The sequence below is a fragment of the Nicotiana tabacum genome, chromosome 9 (assembly GCF_000715075.1).
Source record: "Nicotiana tabacum cultivar K326 chromosome 9, ASM71507v2, whole genome shotgun sequence".
Classification (NCBI taxonomy): Eukaryota; Viridiplantae; Streptophyta; class Magnoliopsida; order Solanales; family Solanaceae; genus Nicotiana; species Nicotiana tabacum.
In genome coordinates, this window is record NC_134088.1 from 1301369 (window position 1) to 1326105 (window position 24737).

The 24737-nt window shown below is 35.9% G+C and overlaps 1 protein-coding gene across 1 annotated transcript; it reads right to left on the reverse strand.

Moving 5' to 3' along the window:
• Positions 1-250: 250 nt before the first annotated feature.
• Positions 251-16941, reverse strand: LOC107761870 (ADP-ribosylation factor 1). The gene is made up of 9 exons (XM_075221352.1): positions 16825-16941; positions 16534-16665; positions 16365-16403; positions 14747-14809; positions 11928-11946; positions 10438-10549; positions 1475-1522; positions 1006-1136; positions 251-543 (listed from the first exon to the last, which is right to left on the reverse strand). The coding sequence occupies exons 2-9, from the start codon at positions 16634-16636 to the stop codon at positions 510-512; spliced, it is 549 nt and encodes a 182-aa protein (XP_075077453.1). The 5' UTR covers positions 16637-16665; positions 16825-16941; the 3' UTR covers positions 251-509.
• Between the last annotated feature and the right edge of the window lie 7796 nt (positions 16942-24737).

Consider the following 24737-nt stretch of genomic DNA (forward strand, 5'->3'; position numbering starts at 1 on the left):
CTTATCCAATCTTCTATTATTATTCTCCAAGAATAACGAGCATAAATATCTAAATTGTTTATATTTTTCGTTCGATCTCACCTCAACTTTACTTACTTATGCAAATTAAACTCACAGTCCATATTCTGTATCACTTTTTTTTTATTCTTGAAACCCTTATTCTCTGCAACTTGGATAGAAAAGTGATTGCTTTTGCTGTATAATACCACAAAAATAATGTTAAAATCAAGACAAATGTACGAAAAGAGAGTTAAAAGCAAAACAATCTGATATCTCTTTGCAACAAATACATCTCTTTTCAAGAGAAACTGAATAGCTGTAATCTATGAAGAGAGGCAAAAATAAAACATCATATTCTCATTATCTGTGATAAGTATTAACACTATATCAGAGCAATTCACTTCAGAAACTATGACAATTAGAAAATAATCGGAGGCCGGTATCTCTTCACACATTATATCAAGTTCGCGTTTGTCTGTCTTCAAATCTATCTGCATCTTCAACAAAATTTAGCTACCTCCGGATTTGAGTGTATTACTCAACCTACAATTTTAGAAGAATCAAGTAAGTAGGCGTGACGATAGTAGGTATATTGTGTGTGCATGAATGTGTGTGTGCGTGTTTTCAACTCATGAAGACATTTCACAAGGAACTATAAATCCGATATGTACAACTGCAAAGCAAAAGAAGAGAAGGTGATCCAGAAAAACGTTTTGCGTAGGCTTGGAAATGCTGGATACTAAATTAAACATTAAAACTTCCTTTCCTCATTTCATGTTCCTTTGTGAAGCAAAATAAGGAATGCAGAAGCCAGAAGTATTCACATAAAGCCTACCAACAAATGGTGAGAGCAAATAAACCACGTGCACAATAACATGAACTGGGCACAACAAATAAAAACTCCCAGTGGTACGAACAAACCAGTGTTTCGATTAATATTGGTTACGTTCGTGCTATATATAACTACCATAACATCATCAACAAGAAATAGGAATATGCGCTCACCAGTCCAAACCCTCAAAAAGGCCCTCTCCTTTGATGGCAGAAGTCTTAAAAATAGCCCACTGCCTATTTTTAATCTTGTGCAACTCTAAGGCCTCAGTCACTGCAGCATCATCAAGTGCACCAGGAAGATCCTGTCAATAATAAAAGACTCTGAATAGCGAATGGATACATAATCTGACCAAGCCGCTAAATATCAGTCAGGATGTTAGCTGGTGTCTGTGTGCGTAAGAGAGAGAGAGAGAGAATGCAAGAGGGGGGCAAAGAAAGAACAACGATAACTGTACTTCAACCCCAAACTAGTTGGAGCCAGTTATATGAATCCCCTATTTTCAAATGCGCTCTATTTGATACTAAATAGTAACGCAAACCTACAGCTTTGTAATGAAAATAACACTGCATTTACTCCAGGATCAAATGAATCAAAGCTTCTTCCTCAACTAATTGGAAAACGAGAAGTGAGGACACAAACCTGCTTGTTAGCATATACGAGCACAACAGCACCTTTTAACTCTTCCTCCTGGAAAAGGAAATACAAATCATCAATGGTCATACTCACAAGCAACACACATCGTAAATGCCCTCAAAAGTCAATAAATGGTTGGAATCAAAAAGCTCAACTAGAAATTAGAAGATGCAAAAGAAGAAAAAAATGTTTGATGGCTCAGATGGCTTCCTGGAAGTATAGATCTGTGTTTCTATAATTTTTTGTAGCTCTTCCTAAAAAGTTGCACCTCTGGTACCCTCACAAATGCAATTCTGCCACTGATAGAGATTATTCCCCACTCGCTACAAAATGGCTTATTTACTGTGCAAAAATTACAGAATGAAAAAGTTAAAGCAAAAGCACGTATTGGAGAACCTTTCCGCTTTCAAGTCCCTTGCAAAGTTCCTCCGCGAAGCTTTTGGATTGGCGAACACATGCCACTTTCAGGTCGCAGACTTACGATAACGAAAAAAAAATTCTAAGATATTTGAACTTTCATCATTCAGTCTCAAACAAGTTGGCGTCGGTTATATAATCAGTTACCATGTTTCTCCATTTAAACTCATTTCAGGCCAATATTTTATAAAATAAAAATAAAAAGTACTAGAAATTCTCTATATTTTCTAATGGAATATAAATCTCTAACAAGGCTAAACTTCTAGAAAGCATGGACCTGAAATAAACGTACTAACATGAGTAAAACAAATTCCTAAATTATTGGTGTCACCTATATAGATCTTTTTCTTCCATTGTGTCCTTTTTTTGCTAAGTATACATGGTTTCAGAGAGATTGCAAAATTTATATGAGATTTTAGGTCTACCTCGTCCCCTGTCGTTGAAAGAGCACTCACTCAAAGAAATTATTGTCAATCAACTTGCACCGCAGAAAAGAATCTATTGCCAATCAACTTTTAGAAGTCCTATTGAGAGAAAAAGTCGCAAAAGACCTCTTTAGCGCCCGATCAGATTTTGCAAGCTCGATCAAATACCAAGTTTCGGAAGAACTGATTTGAGAACCTAAAAAATCCCTCTAACGCTGAGACCTCCCGGAGCGGAGCTTTACTCAATACTAACCCAGTTTCTTTTGATAAATTCAAAGAAATTCATTTACATGCACCAAGATAATGCAAGGAAATAGCAAGTATTTAGCATTGCTCTTCCAAAAAATTATACATCCAAACTATCTAAACAGGAAAAAATGTTCTTTTTATACTGGGAGTATAACTGAAAGCACGAGGAATATTTGATTCCCCATGGAGGTTTTCCAACTGCATCAGACACCTTTCTATTTCTTTTCCCCCATATCATCCAAAAAGTTCATGTCCAGTTCCCTTCCTATATTTCCCTATCATACTCAATTTCTATATCACTAGGGTTTCCTCCATTTCCGGGGAGCAACTAAAATATGTTGACAACCAAATAACACCAAACTCCATAAGCCCTATGTGAATTTGCAATGAAGAAGCAAATACCTATGTCCTCTCTCTTATCACTGCCTCCTAAATAACAACACTAGAAATTTTCTTAGATGTTCCTGAATTGGTTTTCTGAAAAAAGAAAAGTTCACTTGTACATCCCTCCAGAATAAGCATGACACCATCTCCTCCTCTGTTTTTGGCAATTGAGTAACTAAGTGGGAGGCCTCCTTTAAGGTTTACTCCTCCAACCACATATCTAACAATAAAACGTGTTGCAAATACATTTTCTCTACCAAAAAGCTAATGTATTTCAAGAAATCACTCTCTTTTTGAGAAGGTGATAAATTTAATTGATCCAGTTAAGCATGTGCTGTAAAAGATTTTACAAAAAGAATAAAAAATGTACGTCCCTATCCCATTAAAGCAAAAATTTTCTTATATATACTCCCTCCGATTCAATTTATGTGAACCTATTTCCTTTTTAGTCCGTGCCAAAACGAATGACCACTTGGAAACAATTTACCTTTATGCAATAATTTATAGTCACACAAAATATATGTGCCTCATTTACAACACAAGTTTAAAAGTCTTATATCTTTTCTTAAACTCCGTGCTCAGTCAAATGGGTTCACATAAATTGAAACGGGGGGAGTAATATTTTTGTTGAGTTCTTTTTATTTAGTTATTTTATTACAAGGTTCATTTTGGTATTTTTTTAAAATCGCGCTTTACTTCAATGAAGTATGCGCTTCACCTATCCATTCCTGCTTAAAGGTGGTGGATCGCTTTGTTGCAATTCTCGCTTTTAACAACACAAGTCCGACGTTTCTAAACATCTTCAGGTTCCATTTTTTCAGTTTACTTCTCAACGTATTCAACTTTTATATGTGCTATTCAATTTATGATAAACGCAATGTCAGGAAGCTTTTGAGAAGGTTTGAATATTCAAAGAAATTCTTTGCATTCAAACAAATCTAATAGTATTATTTTCGGTCCATGGTTATGATATTATCGGCAAATCTCTCCTTTTGCATTTCATGCTCAATGCAGCTTTGTGTTTGGGAATTATCTACTAGATCTTTGATTCATTACAAAACATTGTTTGAAAAAAGTACAAAAGGAAGCATAGCGTTTCTTCGATTGCTTCTGTTTATTGCGGGGATGAGACTATGTATTTCGTACATTTTACTGTTTTTTTTTTGAATTGGTAACTATTGTATATATTATAAAAATCAGTACATAGGTTGCACTGAAAACCAAATTTACATAGAGAGAATTTATAGATATTCTAATTTGAGACCTAGCAGGATCCTAGTATGTCTATGATTGTCAATGTATCTTCTGTGTACATCTGTTTGCACCAAAAACAAAATAGAAGAATACAATTGAGTTTGATCTTCTGCATTGAATTGCTTCTATCTTCAAAACATCTAGTATTCCTTTCCCTCCAGACTGTCCACCAAATACATGCCGGAACAGTCCTCCATCTATCTCTACTATTTGCTTCAGCTCCAGCTTCTTCCCAGCTATAGATGACATCTTTAATCCTGTATGGCATTGACCATGAGATACCCCTAAGACTAATAAAGATTTTCCATAGTTGGTCTGTAATCTTGCAGTGTAGAAATAGATGGTTGACAGTTTCTGCATTTTCCCCACACAGAAAACATCTTGAACACAGAGAAATTCCCCTTTTTATGAGATTATCCTGGGTTAAAACCGCCTCCTTTGCTAGTAGCCAAGTAAAGCAGGCTACCTTGTATGGAATCTTTGTTTTCCATATATGTTTCCAAGGCCATTTGTCTACCTGTTGATTATCATGATTCAAAATCTTATATGCATCCTTCACTCGGTAAATCCCTTTGTTGTACCTCTTCCACCATATTGAATCCAAACCTTCCTGTAGTCCTGTAAATGCTTCCAGCTCTTTGTAGAGGTCAGTTAATCTTGTTATCTCCCAGTCATTCAGCTGTCTTCTTAGAGCTATTTCCCATCCTTGACAACTCCTCATATCAGCGACTGTCTTATGCTGGTTTTGTGCTAAACCGAACATATCTGGGTATCTTTCCTTTAAGCTTCCCATTCCTAGCCAGTTATCATTCCAAAATGATGTATTCCTTCCGTTGTTCACTTTTTATGGAGGAATGATTCTTCATTATTATTGGCCAAAGTTCTCTGATTGATTTCCACACACTTACTCCATATGATGTACTGACTTTTTTTGACACCCAGTTGTTTTCTTCACCATACTTGGCTTTGATCACTTTGGCCCATAAAGATTGGGGTTCTTTAGAGTACTTCCATAACCATTTAATTCTAAGAGCCTTGCTTTGATTCTTCAAATTCCTTATCCCTAATCCACCTTGTTTTTTATCCATTGTTGTTGTCTTCCAATTGACTAAATGGAAGACCTTTTTCTCCTTATTGCCTTGCCAGAGGAATGTTCTTCGGAGTTTGTCCAATCTCTGTAAAATGCCTGATGGAATTGGGAACAAAGACATCATGTAAGTAGGTAGAGAGTCTAATACTGAGTTGATTAGAACTAGCCTACCCCCCAATGATAGGTACTGCGATTTCCATCTTGATAACTTCTTCTCACACTTTTCTGTGACTGAATTCCAGATTTCTTTTGATTTGGATCTTGCACCAAGAGGCATCCCAAGGTAAACAGTTGGTAGGGACCCCACTTCTCCTCCCAATATCTGAGTCAGTTGCCCCATGTTGTTAACTTCATTAATGGAAAAAATATTGCTCTTTCTCCGGTTAATGTGTAATCCTGATACTCCTTCAAATAAAACCAAAATGATCCTTAAGAATCTAAGTTGGTCTTTTTCAGCATCACAGAAGACTAGAGTATCATCAGCATATTGGAGATGTGTGATCTCTAGATTGTTAGCCCCACTCCTGTTTACCTCAAAACCTTTAACCCATCCACTGACTTTAGCCGTTTTGATCATGTTGTTCAATCCTTCCATGGCTATGATGAATAAAAAGGGAGATAGAGGATCACCTTGTCTGAGACCTCTGTGTGAGTGAAAATAGCCTTTAGGACTTCCATTTATGAGAATGGAGAATTTCCCAGTAGATATGCAAAATTTCATCCATCTAATCCATTTTTGCCCAAAACCCATTTGTTCTAACATTCTTAGTATGAAGCTCCAATTCACATGATCATAGGCCTTCTCGATATCCAATTTGCATAAGATTCCAGGTTCTTTCTTTTTTATTCTTGAATCCACAGCTTCATTGGCAATCATCACTGCATCAATTATTTGTCTTCCTTTGATGAACGCCATTTGTTGAGCATCCACAAGTTTCCCAACCACCCTCTTAAGTCTTTCAGTTAAGACTTTTGAGAGCAGTTTGTAGAAGCTCCCTATCAGACTGATCGGTCTGAAATCTCTCAATTCTTTCGCACCTGTCTTCTTTGGAATCAATGCTATATATGTTGCATTGAAGCTTTTCTCAAACATCTCCTGTGCATGGAAGTTGTTAAAAGCCGCCATGATATCTTCCTTCAAAATGTCCCAACACTTTCTGAAAAAAAACCCATTGTGTATCCATCTGGACCTGGAGCCTTGTCACTTGCACACATCTTCAGGTTGCTCAGCACTTCTTGTTCCTCAAAGTTACTCTGTAAAGACTCCCTTTCCGATTCAGAAATGCTTGGAGTATTTTCGAAATTGACTGTTGGTCTCCACTGTTCAGGTTCTGTGTATAGCTCCTTGTAGAATTCAATAATCTCGTTCTCTATTCTTTCTGGATCCTCGATTACTTCATGTCGAATCATTATTTGGTCAATGTTGTTGTTTTTCTTGCGTGCATTTGCAGTCCGATGGAAAAATTTTGTATTCCTATCCCCTTCTTTGAGCCACAAAGCTCTTAATTTTTGTCTCCATGCAAATTCTTCATTCTTGAGTTGCACCTCAATCTCCATTAGAGTAGCTGCTTTCCTGACTGATTCCTCCTCTGTCAACGCTCTTAGTTGTTGCGTTGTCTCAAAATCTGCTAGTTGACTTAGCAATTTTGATTTCTGCAGTCCCAAATTGCCTTCGTAACTTCTGCTCCATCCTTTTAGCTTGCCCTTGAGAGCTTTTAACTTGCAAGCTAAAATGTAATCAGGTCTTCTTGAGAATTCAAAAGATCCCCACCACTCTCTAATTCTGTCCTCAAAACCTTCTACATTCAGCCACCAATTTTCAAACTTGAAATATGATTTAGCTTGTTCCCACACACCGCAGTCTAGAGCCACAGGTGAATGGTCCGAAATCAGCCTTTGTTGGATAGTTTGCTTGATGTTTCTGAGTCTTACATCCCATTCTTCTGAAATGAGAAATCTATCAATTCTTGAAGCCGCTGTATGATTGTCCCCTTTGAACCAAGTATAGTTTCCTCCTTCAAGTCTAAGATCTATCAGCTCCATATCTTCTATAAAATCCGAAAACTCTACCATCGCTCTGGACCTCCTTGAGCATTCCCGTTTTTCAGAAGAGTACCTTGTAACGTTAAAATCGCCACAAACCGCCCAAGGACCTTCCATCAATCCCCTCACTGCACCAATTTCACTCCATACTTTTTTCCTTTCTATTCTACAATTTGGAGCATACACTCCTGTTATGTGACATTGAAAATTCTGTAGAAGAGCGTCAAACTTGCATGTCAAAGTGTATGCACCAATCTGTAACACCTCCCCTTTCCATACTCTGCAATCCCATAACATCAAAATCCCCCCTCTCGTGCCGCTAGCTTCTAAACTTGCATACCTAACCCATCTACCACCCCATATTTGCCTGACTATTTCCTCGATATCCCCCTCGACTTTTGTTTCTTGCATGCAAATAATGTCTGCCCTCCAATTCTGCACTTGACTTTTTATTATCTCCCTTTTCTTCTTATCATTTAGACCCCTTACATTCCAGGAAATTACTTTGATCCTCATATAGAAATAATTGATAGATCTCTTCCCCTACTCCTTTTCCCGTCACTCTTGAATTTGACATCGAATGAAGTCAAACCTTTTAATTCCAGTGATCCTTTGAATCTTTGTTTCTTCACCTCCAACTCTGACTCCACCCTTCTAACCTGTCTGCAGCTGTCAATTTGCATTAACAATTCCAATGCTTCTTCTTCATGTCCTTGGAAATCTACTCCAAACATTTTCCCCAATTTGATCATATTTTGATGGACCCATATTGTTGCATCCATGTCTTTATCCAATAATGGATTGTGTTGCTGAACTGCTAAAGGATTCACCTCCTCAATTTCCCACTCTTGAATAGGGCTACATTGCTTTAGATGTTCCAAAGTACATCCCACGTGATCATTCCCCATCTTTGAGTTTGTGCTTTGCTCCCCTTCCTTCTGTTTCAATCTTGCTAAATCTACTCCACCTTGTGGCTGACTGCAACTGGAAATTGTTTCCTTTTGCATACTTTCACGATTCACATTAAGGTTTTGCTCCCCTGGAGATGACTCTTTTGCCCCCGAGTGAGAAGGTCCTCCCATTTCCTCGATATAAGGCTTCAGCCCAGTATCAGAGAACTTACACGAGAGGTCATTAAAAATGACTTGTGCAGCCATATCGGGGTCATAGGATTTCAGCTTGACTTTTGACACTATACTGTTTTGATTCATCGAAGTTGAACCTTGTGTAAATTGACCGCTTGCCTTTCCTTTACCATTGTTTAGCTCATACCGTGTCTTTCTTTCAGCCCAGATTGGGATGAAAAATTTGGTACCGTCTCTTACAATCCCCACCTCATTGGGAGTCTTCCTGTCATCGCCAGCAATTTTGATTCTTGCCCACTTGAGATGGTTTTTGAGATCAGTTTCTTCTTCTGTAGCTAGCCAACCCCCACAGAGATCTCCTATTTCTTTGAAGATCTTTTGTGACCATAGATGTACAGAATCCCCATGGCTCTAATCCAGCATGTTTCCTCAATTTGTGAGTTTGGAATGCAACCGGCAGTATGATTCCACCAATCCAGATGAAGCTTGAATTTTTTCCATCTCCATTCTCCTTGCACAACCTGCTCTGCCATGAATCTGTTTGGAAATTCAAAAAGAAACATGTTGCCTGTCATTTCATAAATGTTTACTCCGTATGCTTTGTTCCATGACGCACTAGCCCATCGCCTTATATCTGCTAAAGTGGGTCTCTCATTGATTTCTTCCCCAAAAGACCCGATAATGCATCTTTTAAGTAGGCCTGTGTCCTCTCCTCCAATAGGGTCCAGAACAGAGATACCGCCATTGCTCGTGCTGACCCTTGCCTCTCGAAGCGTATTGGATTGCCATTTACTCTCCTTAACTGCTTGGGCATAAGGGAAATTGTCCACAGTGTTTCTAGGTGGTACTATGGGATTCAACTTGATGGTCTGATATATGAATCTCTCTATCTTAGCTGCTATGTCTTTCCAACCAGAGTTCAAAGTTAACTCTGGGATTATAATCACTGACCTCCCTTCTCCCTTCAGTGACAGAATACTCATATATCTTCCATGGGTGTTAAATTTCCTAGTGCAGAAATGTTCTGTCAATTGCTCCTTGTACTTCCATCTCTTCACTAGATTATTTTGATCTGTCGACGCTTCTTTAAGTGTAAAGCATATCCATTTCATTGCCTTTCTGCCCATGGATGATCTTCTCATCATGTTGTGGCTTCTCTCCACCCATTCAAACCAAGTGTCTTTGTTGGAATTCCATCTGGTGATGTCAAAAGATTTGAATCCTGCGTTGAAATATATCCTGTTGTCTCCCATATTGTACAAATCAGCTGCTCAGGTTCTGGAATTTTAGGGGTTGTTTAGAAGTTATCACAGTGAGCTATAGAGCTTGACAAAGAAAGACAGAACCCGAAATTTCTGAACAGAGAAAGGTTCCCCGCCACCGGAAAAAATAAAAGTTGTCGGAATTCAGAACTAAATGTATGGATGTACTCGGAATTTCCCAGCGAGTGTTCTGTCCAAATCGAAAATTTTGAAAATGTGTCGGGATTGAGCTCACGCGCCGGCGCGTGGTGTTTGCCTCGCCGGAAATGAGCCGCGCGTGGCGGCGCGTGCGCTGTTGTTTGTCGGAGCTGTTTTCAGAGGGTCGGTCGGAATTGAATATCCGTGCTAATGGTGTTTTTGGATTCTCAAGATTCCTTTTTCTCAGGCTCCTCGGGGAGTGTGCCTGAGAGCTCGAGAAAGTAGAGAGAGAAATTCCACCAAATGTTCACATTTTACTGTTTTAGCTTATGCTTCGGCTTAACTTTCTGCTTTTTAAGTTTTACAAGTTTTAAATATCTTAAAGTCAGTTCTTGGGGTATTATTGTGTGTTTCAGAATTCCTTCACTTAACAGGAAAACATTGAAAAGGACAGATGTAGCTCTTTTACAATACTAGCTGGTGTTCTGGTAAATCAAGTTTGTTTAACTGTTATTAGAATACCAACATAAAAAGATATGGCATACTTAGTGTCAAATGGTCACAATAAAACCTAATAAATTCACCAAGCAAAATATACATAAGAGCAGCGAGGAAAAGGCACCTCCAATATGGCATGGAACTCCTCTTTAGCAACCACGAGCCTATCAGTGTCACTTGAGTCAACAACGTAGATTATAGCTTGTGTATTAGGAAAATAGCATCTCCAGTATGGCCTAAGCAGCAAAAGAACCCATGAAAGGACCTTTCAAAATTTGACAAAATCACGAAATGGGAGATGAGATAAACATTACGATGGCAATCAAAAGAACAGACATAGTAGGTACATAGGATCAAAAGAAGACTAGATAAACATTTTGAGGCTTAAACATGAAACAAAGAGCGATTTACGAGAACCTACTGCACATATGGACCTTGTATGTCTAAAAGCCATTTAAATAGATCCGTTTTTGAGGCACTAAATCAATTAAGTTACCTCCCCTCCCTCTCCCCCTCCAACAAATCTCACAGAAGAAAAGGCAGGTTTGACTTGGCTTTTACTCACGCCTGAAGACATGTCAAGGTAACATAAAAGTATGCCAAACGTGATTATCCAATTTAATATCCTAGCTTATAGCCTACAACCTGGGAATCTGATACAGATTGTTCCTGTTTAGATGGATAAGCGTCTATAAATTTCCAGCAGTATGTCAATGAAAAGTAGTAGAGATTTGTACAAAAGGTAGGGATAAAAGCATAAGCTAGCTTTGCCCTCTCAAGATTCATGAATATCAGTAGTACAACCCAAATATATAGAAACCTTCAGATGATTGTATTCAGTTGTTATCTGATTTGCCAAAGAAAAGCCCATAGATGGACCAAAGAGATCTCTTTCCCTGGTTTCCTATCTAAACTAACAAGCAGAGACAAGATATTTTGTGGTTCTCAAAACAAAAAAGAATCTTTTTTTCCTCAATCGATACGGTTAAGGCACTGAGACAGGATCTTCAAGGTAAAAGTTATTGCATAAAGAACTCTACTGAAGCTTCTCCTAGTATGTGTAAAGGCCAAACCACTGTATAATTTTAATGCAGATCAGGAAAGATACTGCATCTATATAGAACAAATCAAGTCTTGAATACATTGAACTTCAATTTTCAGCCTCATAATCCCAATTTAACTTGTTGTTTGATATCTTCAGTGATGAGCCAAATCCTAGATTCCACGGAAAGAAAGAAATAATTCCCTTCACTCTAATTTTGCAATCACTCCTATATCCAGTTTTTATATATTATAATCCATTGAATCTCATCAGAGCATGGAAAATTGGAGGGTAAAGAAGTGAACCACTTATGACATTGGCCATCAAGTAAAGCACTGTAGAGATTAACTAGATGCATGCAGTATGATGATTATTTGTAAAAGAGATCAGCAGACTGCATTAATCACCTCAAATACAAAAAGAGATGAAGGATAGACTGATGGGCGAGACAAGTATATTAATCAATGAAGTTAACATCCACCATGCACATTAGTAGATTTTAAGATAGATATAACGAATAAAAGATATATATTTCTTTTTAGTATAAAGTTTTGGAGCCAATTAGAAGTTACCTGATACTAGTCTGACCCCCTGGATTATCATAAAAAAGAAAAAGAAACATTATTAGAAGAAAGCAATATTCTTGATTCTAGATAGAGATGAAAACAAATAAAAGAGATGATATGCACAAGAAATCAACAAAGAAAATCTATCAAAAAACACCGAAACGAGTAAAGCAATAATTTTAAAGAAGAAAGGAAACAAGATGAGAGGAAATGAGAAGAGTCCTAAACCATGGTCTTTGGTATGAACAATCAGAGAAACTTGCATTATTACACTTCATTTTTTATTATGATGCCAAGGTTTACTTTAGCATTCTCTAAATGAGGTTTAACATTCCACTTTCGCTGCTTGCCTTTGAACAGAAACAAAATTTTAGTTTTTATTTTCCATCCCATTTTCCTTCACTTTCTCTGCCTAAAGCTCATCCAACCTCAACAAAGGCTTTCTATCCCTTTCTAACCTTTCTATATGTTACTCTTGGTCGAAACTTACGATGAAATAGAAAATGGAACTTTTTTTATAACTGCAGTGTCTAGGCCAGCTTGGGCGCATCTCGACTAGTCCACGTGGTATCTGCTACCTCCAATCATCATAGGTACCGAGTAACTCTGTCCACCAAAGCTTGGACATATGGGAAGAAATCACCTAATATTTTTGCCTCCATTGGGATTTGAACCTGAAACCTCATGGTTCTCAATCTACGTCATCGACGACTGGGCTACACACTTGAGTGCGATATAAAAAAACACACTTGATGAGAAAAGCGTAAACCACACACTTGATGAGAAAAGTGTAAACCACTTGAGAATGTAGCTAAAGGAATCAGGTACTTCTTAAATTAAACTAGTTGAATAGTGAACTTGTTCGATGACCATCATCTGAAACTCTTGCAGTAAAACGAGCTAATAATTGATGATACAAAGTCATGGAATATTCATCCACCGCGTGAAACTGTACATGCTTTTAAGCAGCAAGCAGTGATATCACATGCTGAGAATTGCGTCTTGAGATAAATCCAAGACTTTGAATCTTTTTCCAGAGGGCAGGTTAGCCACATCGATTGCTTTATGCAAAGTGTTCTTAGTATCTTGAGTATTTAAGTTTTCATTCCAACTTGTTTTTACACTCCCTTTTTGTCCAGCACAATTTTTAGTGTAAAAAGACAATGACGGAGAAACCTCATTCCACCTATATCTTGGGATCTTATATCCTGCCTAAACCCAACGGAAAACGTGAACATTTCGAGACTGACAGAGATATCAAATATAAAATTAAAAACATCCCTTCTCATAATTTACTTCTATTAAAGAGATAATGAAGTAATTAAACGTGTGTTTTCTCTAACAGGGTTCAAGTACACCGCCACCCAGTACAAAAAAGAATCTCCACATGCTTGGCCCAAGAAAATGAGTTTAGCCCGCACATAAGGGGGCGACACGAGATGTTTATTGCTTTCTTACACAATGTTAGGTGTCATAATCGTGTTGTTGCCCCTAAAATGAAAAAAATAACAGATTTATTTTTAAGGTAGAAGAGGCACTAATTTGCAAATGAAACTGCATAACATACAATGCCACAGCTATGAAGCTGGACAAACTCTCGAATTCCTTTTTACACAATCTTCATTGTACCAAAAGAGAAGTATGTCGCTTAATAGGTTGTATAGCCTCTAATCGACTTTCTTTTTTTTTTTTTTTTGAGAAGGAGCCTCTAAATCTATTTATCTTTGTTAATTGACTTTCTCACATGGAAATATGCTAGTTTGCAGTTTAAAGTTTCATGATATTATATTACAGTTGATCTTTTGCTAAATTGAACAGTTCTTCTTTCATTTCTCCTTTTATTTTCCTGGTTTCTTTAATTCAGAAAGGCTTGCGTTTCAGTTGAATAAGACATGCACTTTCTATGGAATATGGTGAACTCAAACCCCACCCACCCCCACCCACACACACAAAAATAAAAAACACCCTACCTTGGAAGCCATCAGAGGTCGTTCTTCCCCACTTTGCTACACTAGTGACTCAACACCCAACCTTATGGATGGAGGCGAAGGATCTTTCCCACTAGGTTATCCCTCCTTTGTCAAGACATGCGCCTTAATTACTAAGAGCCCGTTTGGATGGGCTTGTTTTAAGTGACTTTTAAGCCAAAATAGCTTTTAAGCCATAAGTTAGGAATTCTAGCTTTTTGTTGTTGGCTTGTTTTTGTCATTTTAGCTTAAAAACAAGTGCTTAAAAGCACTTTTTTAATTTATCCAAACACTACAAAATGGCTTAAAAGCGATTTTGGCTAAAAAGCACTTAAAACAAGCCAATCCAAACGGGCTCTAAGCTTTATGATAAAAAATGTGACCAGTAACCACAAAGCTTACACGTGACTTAATTAGAGATAAATGAAATTTTTTTTACGACTTCCATGACATGATTACTTAAATTTGATTCTGAAGGCCCATGACCATACCCATTGAACATATTTAACCACATAAAAGCATCAACGAGCACGAAATTACTGTCTTAAGCGAAAAGCTGAAAAAGATTGAACTAACTTCAGAAAACTAAAGCTGAGATTGACCTCAATCAGAAAACTGGGCAGAAGAGAAGCATTTCTTTTCTAACAAAATCTAGTTAAGGTTCAGCAAAAATTTGACCAAAAGTTTCTTAAAAGCTAAACCATTCAATACCATAACATTGACCACAAAAACTCAGAACATAGAGAATAATTAGTTTGAACTTCACTCAAGAAAATTTTCCTTTAGATCACGAAATGGCATCCAAAAATGAAGCTACGACAAGTTGGCTGCAAAGCTCAAATAAATCAATCGTCATACCTAGATCCCAAACTTGAAACTTTATATTGTTATACTGCACCGTCTCAACATTAAAACCAATTGCTGCATCATGAAAATAAAAAACATAAATCAAAAACCCATCCATTACAAAAAAAATGGAGAGATACAAAAAGAAAAAAAAAATCCTCTCTTCACTTAAAATGTGTGAGTAAATGCAATGAAGTGATAGCTCAATGATTAATGTGGAGGCTGAGGTTCAAATTCAATGGATGTATGGGTTTGCTTCCAATCTAAATCTTGATGTTCTCCTTACTAGTGTGTGTTAGGCGGTAGCAATGATTTTAAAAGCAAAAAGAACAAAAAAGGAACATGGTCCATGGGAGTTGAAGTGAAAAGCGAAAATTTGAAGTGAAGGGCACAATACATGACATTAAAAACAATATTAAAAGCATATATGAATTTGGTCCTGTTACCTTACTCAAAAAAGCATATATGAATTTTGTACTATACTGATCAAATTGCAATTAAAATAACTAATTTCAGTACTCAATATGCAATAATGCTGATATTTGTCCAAGTTTTTGAAGTTGATATTAAAAGAAGCGACTGCTTCTCGTGATTACTTTGTGCATCATTTTTTAAGTGTCACACTTCCATAAAGCGCATAGCTTCACCCACGAAGCGATAAGCCATCCGCTCACATTACTTCATTAGTTTAAGCGACAAAGGGATAACTTTTACTAATGATACTAGGGATGAACATTTCCAACCCGTATATGGCACATAAATTTCTGTAAATACGATTCTACCTCATCACAAAAAAAAAAAAGATCACAAAATTGTGGCCACCATAATTTCATATTCACTACAAAAAGGCCTAAATTTATCTCTATTTGACCTGGCATTAGTAATAATTCCTCTTCCTCCAAATGGTCTTCCCGTTTCTCTTTCAAGACTTAAAATAAGTGGTCCTTTTAACTCATATTCTTAAAAATGAAATCTTAGGTCTTTGGTATAAGAAAAATGGCAACTTATACAAACTCTTGTATCGATTTGAATATCATATTTTTTTATTAAAGGTGGTGGTCGGGCGAGATTGCCGAAACCTCGACTATTCCACCGAGTACCTACGCACCTCGACTATTCCACCAAGTTGGTCTTGCTACCTCCATCAGCACATATACCAGATAACTTTGCCCACCAAAGTTAAGCGTTTTTTGCCTCCACTAAGATTTGAACTGAGACATCATGGATCTCCTCTCACTTTATTGACCACTAGACCACACCCAAGTGGTAGAATAGATTATTTCTTTTCAAGTAGGATTAATTTATACTTGGTGTAGTTTGAAAATTTTGGTAAGATTGATCCAAGCATAAAGGGAACAAATAAATTTAGAGGAAGAGTGACATAAGTAACCATTCACTTAACTAAAAGGGATTTTACACAAATAGCCGGATGGGTTCACTATTTACGTTTTCTAGCTGGTATACATAGATTTATACATGATTACACACATTATGCATGGATTATAGATATTATACACTGAGTAAGCCGTATGCTATTTTGGGTTTAAGCTGTTGGATGGGCGGATATTTAAGTTAATTCTTCTAACTAAAATATGAAAGAAAAGAGTATGAAATAAGAAAGAATACTTACTTGGAATAGTGGAAACTACTTCACCCATCTGAAGCCGATCTGCATATTAACCCCCAAAATAATTAAACATCATATTAATCAAATTTTACAAAAAAAAAAAAAAAAAAACAGAATCCATCCAAATCACAAAAGGAACAAAAGGGTATTTTAAAGACTTAATAAATCATACAGAGAATGGTAGTTTTTCCAGCATTGTCGAGTCCAAGAACTAAGATCCGAGCTTCCTTATTCCCAAATAACGATGAAAACAATCGCGAAAACACTAATCCCATTTGCCCCCCCCTTTTGCTTTGCTTTACTTCTGTGTATACAAAATCAAAAAAAAAAAAAAATCAGATCTTGTAAAAAAAAAAACAATTAGCAAATATTAAATGTAGTGAATATTTAGACAAGAATATTGAGATACAGTAAAGGCAAAAAAAGGGGAAAATATTCAGATTTGTGATTGAAAGTGAATTACCAGAGAAAGCTCAAGGGTCTGCTTGGGGATTTGTTTAGTTTTGGGGTTAAGTATCGGAGAAATAAGTGTGAATGGAATGAGCAAAGAGACATAGGAGTTTGAAAACTAAGGTTCTCTTTTACAAAAAATTAATTAAAATAATTGAAAAATAAAAAAAATCAATATCTATATCTATATATATTAAAGCAAGAAACTTACAATATATAATTGACATTACGGTGAAGTGAAGTGGTAAGCTAATAAATGTAAGTAGTATATGGTAACTTTATTATGTATTTGACTATTTTAGTTAAATACAAATATAATATAGAGAGAGAATTTGAATTAAAAGATAATTTTAAATTTATAGATAAAATTCTAAAATTTGAATTTAAATTAAAAATAATTTTTTATTTTATCATGTTATCATACTTAATTCGGTTAATGATCATATGTAATCATGTTAGGAACTTTTGTTATTTTTTATAATTATTTAAATACTACTTTGCCTCTAGCAAAAAAAATACTCCATATAACTATAAAACTCTTTCACATTTAAAATCCTATAAATATAGTTCTTTGAAACAATGTAGCTAGATTTGAATAAAACGAAATTTTTTTAAAATAAATATAATATATATATATATAGGGTACACGTCTATATTTATCTAAATAACAAAAAAGAGTTTACAAAACCAAATAAAATTTTACTTACATATATAATAAATTAAATATACATGCTGGAGAAAGAAACATCACAAAATCAGTCAATATTAAAATTGAAAAAAAAAAGTTGTTTCTTTTTTCTTCTTGAAGAATATTTGTTTGAAGAGTTAATTTGCATAAATAGACATCAAACAAATAACAAAAGTTTGGCTATACAATTGCTATCATTAATTTCAATTTAGCACATTCAAGGAATTGAAGGGTATAAGTTGAAACTCCTTCATTTAGTTGTAGTCAAGCCAATATTGCAAGGGTATAATATTTTTTTCGTTGAAGAATATTAGTATTGAATCATTAGATTATGTGAAAGGTTTTTTTTTCAAACTCAACAAGAGATAATAGAAAGACAAGGTATTTTTGAACATTAGTAGGGAGTTTTAAAATTATTATAATAGAAGTTATGTCATGGATAAACTCAAAAAATCGAAATCTTATGGAATATTTACATAATATCCGACCATATTTATTGTTTACTTTTTATAGCTAATATAAATAGATGATATACTGATAACACAATTATACACATATTATATATGAATTATATATATATATATATTACACATCATTCAATTTTTTTAATTTAAGTGGTCGGGTGAGCACCTATTTAGCTGATTAGATAAAGCCAAAAGAAAAATATGAAATAATTTTAACCAAAGATTAAAAGTATAATTAAAGTTCATATGTAGACAACTTTTATTAAACTCATCCTTTTATAGTGAAATAAATTAATTTTTTGTAACAACATAAATAATGACATAAAAAATAAGATAAAAGAAAATAAATATTGAAAAAAATATTAGAAAGATCTAAAAACGAGAAATGAAAGATGACAACAAATTTCTTCTTATGTTTCATCTTTTGTTGAGTATAAAAAATTTGAAAGTTAATCTCATCAATTTCAAATATTTTTTTTTCAACTCAAACATAAATTATAAGATAAGGATATCTTCGATTTTTTTTTTTAATTTACATTATGCATCATTTTTTTAAAATCACTATTACTAACAAACTCATATGATATTTGAATTTGAATTGGAATGCAATTTGATTAGTTTGCATTGAGGTTAAGCCAAGTATGGTGTCGAAAGATAAACTACTTGACAATTTTAAGACAATATATGCAATGATTTATAATAATAATCAGCTAATTTAACATTTAATGATTCAAGAACAAATTCTTTGTATATATAAGATATTAAAAATTTAATCCTGCGGCTAGAGATATCGATAAACTTAAAGTGGAGTCATACTGAAATAAATCCTCCCAAAGAATCATTTAAATTTTTAGATAGCCAATTAAAGTGAATTTTAAATTAAGGATAATATCTTTACTTGCATCATTATAAAGATAATTATTATTGTAATATATATAAAGTTTTAGAAATTGAAATTTCAAAATAGAAATATTTTTTGAAAGATAAAATCATACCAACTAAGAGTTCAAGTCATAGTATAAGAGTAATGTCGTAATCAAAAAATCGTTTATATCGTGTCAACCTTTGTGCTTTGCCATAAATATGAGTTATTATTTCACTTTGTGGCTATTTTTAAGTTCCAATGACACCTATGAGAATAGTGCAAAAATAAAATTATCACTACGAGAGTTGAGAAAATATTAGTCTTTTTTATGTAGTGTTTCTTAATTAATATATGACGATTATCTATAATTATTTAGAAGGTTTAAATGTTAAGGTTATTTACATATAATTCAAATAACCTAGATATTTAACATGGTTAATGTAAAATATCAAAATGGAGTAAAAAAAATCGCTAGCTAAAGAATTTTTTATATTTTTAGATAGCCAACTAAAATGAGTTTTGAATTAAGAATTTTATTTTCAATTACATTATTATAAAAATAATTATTATTGAAAAATAATGTTTTAGAAACTGAAATTTTAAGAAAGAAATATTTTTTAAGAGATATCAACACACCAGAATAAGAGTTCAAGTAGTAGTAAAAGAGTTAAATGACATGTAGTAATATCATTGACTACATTCATTTGTTTGAATTCTTCCTTTGCCAGCATGGATAGTTAATCAAGCATATTGATTCGTGTTCGATTTCACTGGAATGCCAAGCTGTTCTTCATGTATGTCTGTACCAAATGTATTTCTGCCTATTTCAAGCCTACCAATTTGTTTAGTTTCAATTACCCCCATTTGAGCAGTAAATCGAGCTGATACGTGCAGTATTTTGGGACATTTGTTTGTATTGTTAGCCTGCTGAAAATCTGCCCTGTTTTGCACTAGATCTGCACAGTTTTGAGTGCAGATTCTGCACTGTTAACCCTCGTTATTGAATCTGTCTTGGTTTAATTGAAATCTCTCATGTTGTGACCATTAAATGAACTTAATCATTTGAATTGAATCCGATTTTGAAGCAATTTTAAAGGCGGAACAGAGTTTTGTACTCTATGTTCCTGAGAAATGAGATTTTCACTTTACTTTTCAACATGAAACAGTCTTGAGGGGTTTATTAAACTCACTATGAGTTGTGCATTTGGAGTTTTTGGTTGTCCTCATTGTCCTTTCAGTTGTGAACTATTTCACTGGTAAAGAAGGTAGTAGTGAGCTTGTTTACGGCATAGGATTCTGCATGCGTAATTTGAAACTGGAATTTCTAGCTTGCTATAGCTATTGTTATCTATGAATCCTCCTATTTGATAAACTTGGTGTGCGCTAGAAAGTCAGATCACGCTATACAGCTGGGCTGACCATTACTTTGGCTGATTATGTGAGCTGAAATTAGTCATTGCTATTGCACTTGAATTTCACTCTGTTTCACCTCTATGTTCACTGATTATTCTCATGTCAAAGGAATTTTCATATATTTCTGAGTCACACTCTTTTCCTTTGCTGGTGTGCTACTAAAACATGAAGAATTGAATTGGTGCTTACTTCTAAGTTGTCTTGTTCCTTTAACTGGTTTACTGCAATTGTTAGCGTTTCATGGTTAGGCGAACCTATGAGCATATAATTAGATCATCACGACTACGGGTACGGTTCCCGTGATGTAGTTGCGGTGATTAATTTAATATTAGCTCCAAATATGAATATCCTATTTCATTTAGTTGAATAGTTTGGAGGCGTGCCATTCATACATTTGAATTACATAGTTTACGGCCCCCCCGAAATTTAGTTCAAGTTTTCCTTTAAAAATTGGAATCGAGGTGTGTCGTGCCAAATAAAATCTCAAAATGCATGGCCCTCATTTTAAAACCTTTAGAAATCGAGATGTGTCATTAGCGAATTTTCCATGGCGCTCGCAAACTTGAAAGTGCGTAGTTGCTTTAGGTGCGTAATTTAAATTACTTTCTTAAACTCGGGTGTGCATTTATGTGACCCAAATCCAAATCTCAATAACGCTAGATAAAATGTGTCGTGAACCACGGGTGCATTTATGTGACATGGTTCAAGACGTGTTTTAGATGGCGTTGAATCTGTCTTAAAAATAATTAAATAAAAGTGGTTATAAAGTTGAAATTGAACCATAGGCTAAAACATGTATTAAAATCAGATAATAGGCCAATTATAACAGTTGAGCGATCGTGCTAGAACCACGGAACTCGGGAATGCCTACACCTTCTCCCGGGTTAACAAAATTCCTTACCCGGATTTTTGTGTTCGCGGACTATAAAACAGAGTCAATCTTTCCTCGATTCGGGATTTGAAACCGGTGACTTGGGACACCATAAATTATCCCAAGTGGCGACTCTGAATCTTTAAATAAATAAATCTCGTTTCGATTGTCAGTTTAAGTTAGAAAAACTCCCTTATACCCTTTACGGAGGTGTAGGAAAAAGGAGATGTGACAAACCTCACTTTTTTTACCCCACCTTGATATACGTGCATGGTCCGAACCTATATTCGGAAAGCCTTCTATGTGAAAATATGAGAAATAGAAATTTTAGAGTTAAAATTTTGATTATGGTTGACTTTGGTCAACATTCTTAGCAAATGGACCCGGATCCGTGTTCCGACAATTCCGGAAGGTCCGCAATAAAATATGGGACTTGGGCGTATGCCCGGAAATGAATTTTGAGGTCTCAAGCCTTAGAAATTAATTTTTGAAAGAAATTATTTTACTGAATTATCTAAGGAATAAAGAAAAGAATTAATATTTGAAACCATTGTTATCGGGCCCTTATTTTGGTTCCGGAGCCCGGTACAAACTTGTTATAGTATTTGAAAGATAACTATGAAATTTGGTGAAAAACGGAGTTTATTTGACGTGAGTTGGACTTCCGGTTGACGTGTTATGAACTTTGAGAGTTCTTGTTGAAAATGTTGAGTTTTGAGGTTTAATTCATGATTTTACATGTTATTTTGATGATGTGATCGCACGAGTAGGTCCATATGATGTTTTTGAGTTAGTATGACATTTGGTTTGGAGCCCCGAGGGCTCGAGTTAGTTTCGGGATATTTTTACACTTAGGAAAAAGTTGCAGATTCAGAGAAGTTGCAGGTCTCTGAAGCCAGGTCTCGCGGTCCGCGGTGGGGACTTCGCGGCCGCGGTGGGATTTGTGCGGTCTGCGGTGAGCAAAACCAAGCCTTCACGGCCACACTTGTTTTCGTGCGGTGCGCGGTGGAGACCTGTGCGGTCCGCACAGGGCACTGGACCGCAGCACCTCAGGAAGGTCTGTGCGGCCGCAGTCCATTTTGTGCGGTCTACACAGAGGGTCTGAGAGAGGTATAAATAGACGGGATTTTCAGTTATTTTTCACTTTTCAAAACCCTAAAACATAAAAGACGATTTTTCAAACAACATTTGTTCTCCAAATCAATTGTAAGTCATTTTTAATTAGTTTTCTTCAATCATTAACATCTTTTAACATGATTTCAACTTCAAATCAATTATTTTTATGGGGGAAATTGGGAATTTTTGGTAAAACCTAAGAATATTGAAATTTGGGGACTGAGATCTCAAATTGAGGTCGGATTCCAAAATCAATTATATATTCGGACTCGAGGGTAAATGGGTAATCGGGTTTTAGTCCGAATATTGGATTTGGACCAAGCAGGCCCAAGGTCGATTTTTGACTTTTTGGGAAAATCTGTATAAAACCTATTTTCATGCATTAGAATTGATTCATTTAGCATTTATTGATATCGTTAAGTAAATTGTGGCTAGATACAAGTGAGTTGGTGGTGGAAATAAGAGGTAAAGCGGTAGTTGAGGCTTGAATTGTGTTCGTTGCATCGAGGTAAGTGTTTGGTCTAACCTTAGCTTGAAGGATTAGGAGTTGAGTCTTATTTGCCACATGATAATTGTTGAGTACGATGTATAGGCATGGTGACGAGTATCTATACGTTGGTGTCTAGCATGACCATGAGTCTTTAAATTTTGAAGATCTTAATTTTGTTGTATCTTTCATGCATTGGAGATGATTTCTAACTGTTGTGGAAAGTTTATGGAAGGAATTGTAACCTTGAACATCGAGGAGCATTGACTCAAGTTATATTATGAATTGTGAAAGTATATGAGATGATTGAACCCTTTGGAGCTTTGGCTCAAGTGGTAAAGTGAGTTATGAAATAAAAGTGAAAGAAAGAGAAAGAGTTATTAAATTGTTCCCTTGCCGGGATATTATTGCTTTGTTGATTATCTCCCTTGCCGGGATGTTGTGATTATTGATGTTGTTCCCTTGCCGGAATTTAATTATTTAACTGTTGTTCCCTTGTCGGGATCTCTATTACTATTTTGTTTATTCCCTTGCCCTTTTGCTTATGATTGTTGTTTGGGTGAGGAAGAGTGTTAAAGCACAAAGGTTGATGTCGTGCATTGTTTGCTATTGTGAGGAGAGAGTGTAAAGCACGAAGGGTGATGTCGTGCCGCACAACGTACCATTCCGTGCCAATTCTATTGATTATATGGTGAGGAAAGAGAGTAAAAGCACGAAGGGTGATGTCGTGCACATTTTGATTATATGATTGTTTTGGTGAGGACGAGAGTAAAAGCACGAAGGGTGATGCCGTGCACATTTTTATTATATAACTGCTTTGGTGAGGCTGAGAGTAAAAGCACGAAGGGTAATGTCGTGCAATTGTTGATTTCTGCTTCCTTGTTGATATTCTAGTTATGTTGTTTCTTTCCTTATTTGATGTCTTTCTATTCGGAACTATTATCTCCCCATAGCATGTTTTCCCCTCCCACATTGACTGGTTATTTTTGTATTTCTTTCCGCTGTATATGTATTTGAACTGCACAGGTTTATTTGGTAGTCTGATCCTAGCCTCGTCACTACTTCGCCGAGGTTAGGCTAGACACTTACCAGCACATGGGGTCGGTTGTGCTGATACTACACTCCGCATTGTGTGCAGATCCAGGAGCAGCTTTTGGACAGTAGTTAGAGTGCTTCCTTCAGTCTACCCGGAGACCCAAGGTAGACCTACAGGCATCTGTATGCCCTGGCATCTCCCTATATCTCTATTTCCTGTGTCATTTCCTTTTGTCCAGAAACAGTGTATTGTATTTCTTCAGACCTTGTATGTAGTAACTCTTAGACAGTTTGTGACACTATGACACCAGGTTTTGGGGTATTTTAGGTTTTAAAGGTTGTAATAGACGTAGCCTTAAGATATATAATTGTTGACTTCCGCCCATTTATTTAAAATTCCACTTTTATCATATTATCGACTTGTGTTTGCTAAAAAGAAGCAAAAAATGAAAGTGTAGCAAGTAGTTAAGGTTTGGCCTGCCTAGCTCCCATTAGTAGGTGCCATCACGACTCCCGAGGGTGGAAAATCCGGGTCGTGACAAGTTGGTATCAGAGCTCTAGGTTACATAGGTCTCACTGTTCATAGACAAGCTTAGTAGAGTCTAAGGGATCGGTACAGAGACGTCTGTATTTATCCCCCAGAGGCTACAGAGTTAGGAAAAACTTCACATTTGTTCTTTCTTGTCGTGCGATTTTGTTTCTCAATACTAATTGAACTTCTACTCTGTTCTTTTGCGGATGGAGAGAACAAGCCCTTCCTCATCCTCTGCTCAGTAGCCCGAGCCCCCAGCAGCAGCTTCCACGAGGGGCAAAGGGCGAGGCCCAGGTCGTACTAGAGGCCGAGGTAGGGGCAGATCTCAACACCGAGCAGCAGCCCTAGTGACGGAGCCTTAAGTTGATTTTGATGAGGATGTTCCGGCTCCAATAGTTTCGGTGGGCCCAGCTCAGGTCCCAGAGGGGTTTATTGCTACCCTAGTTCTTCAGGAT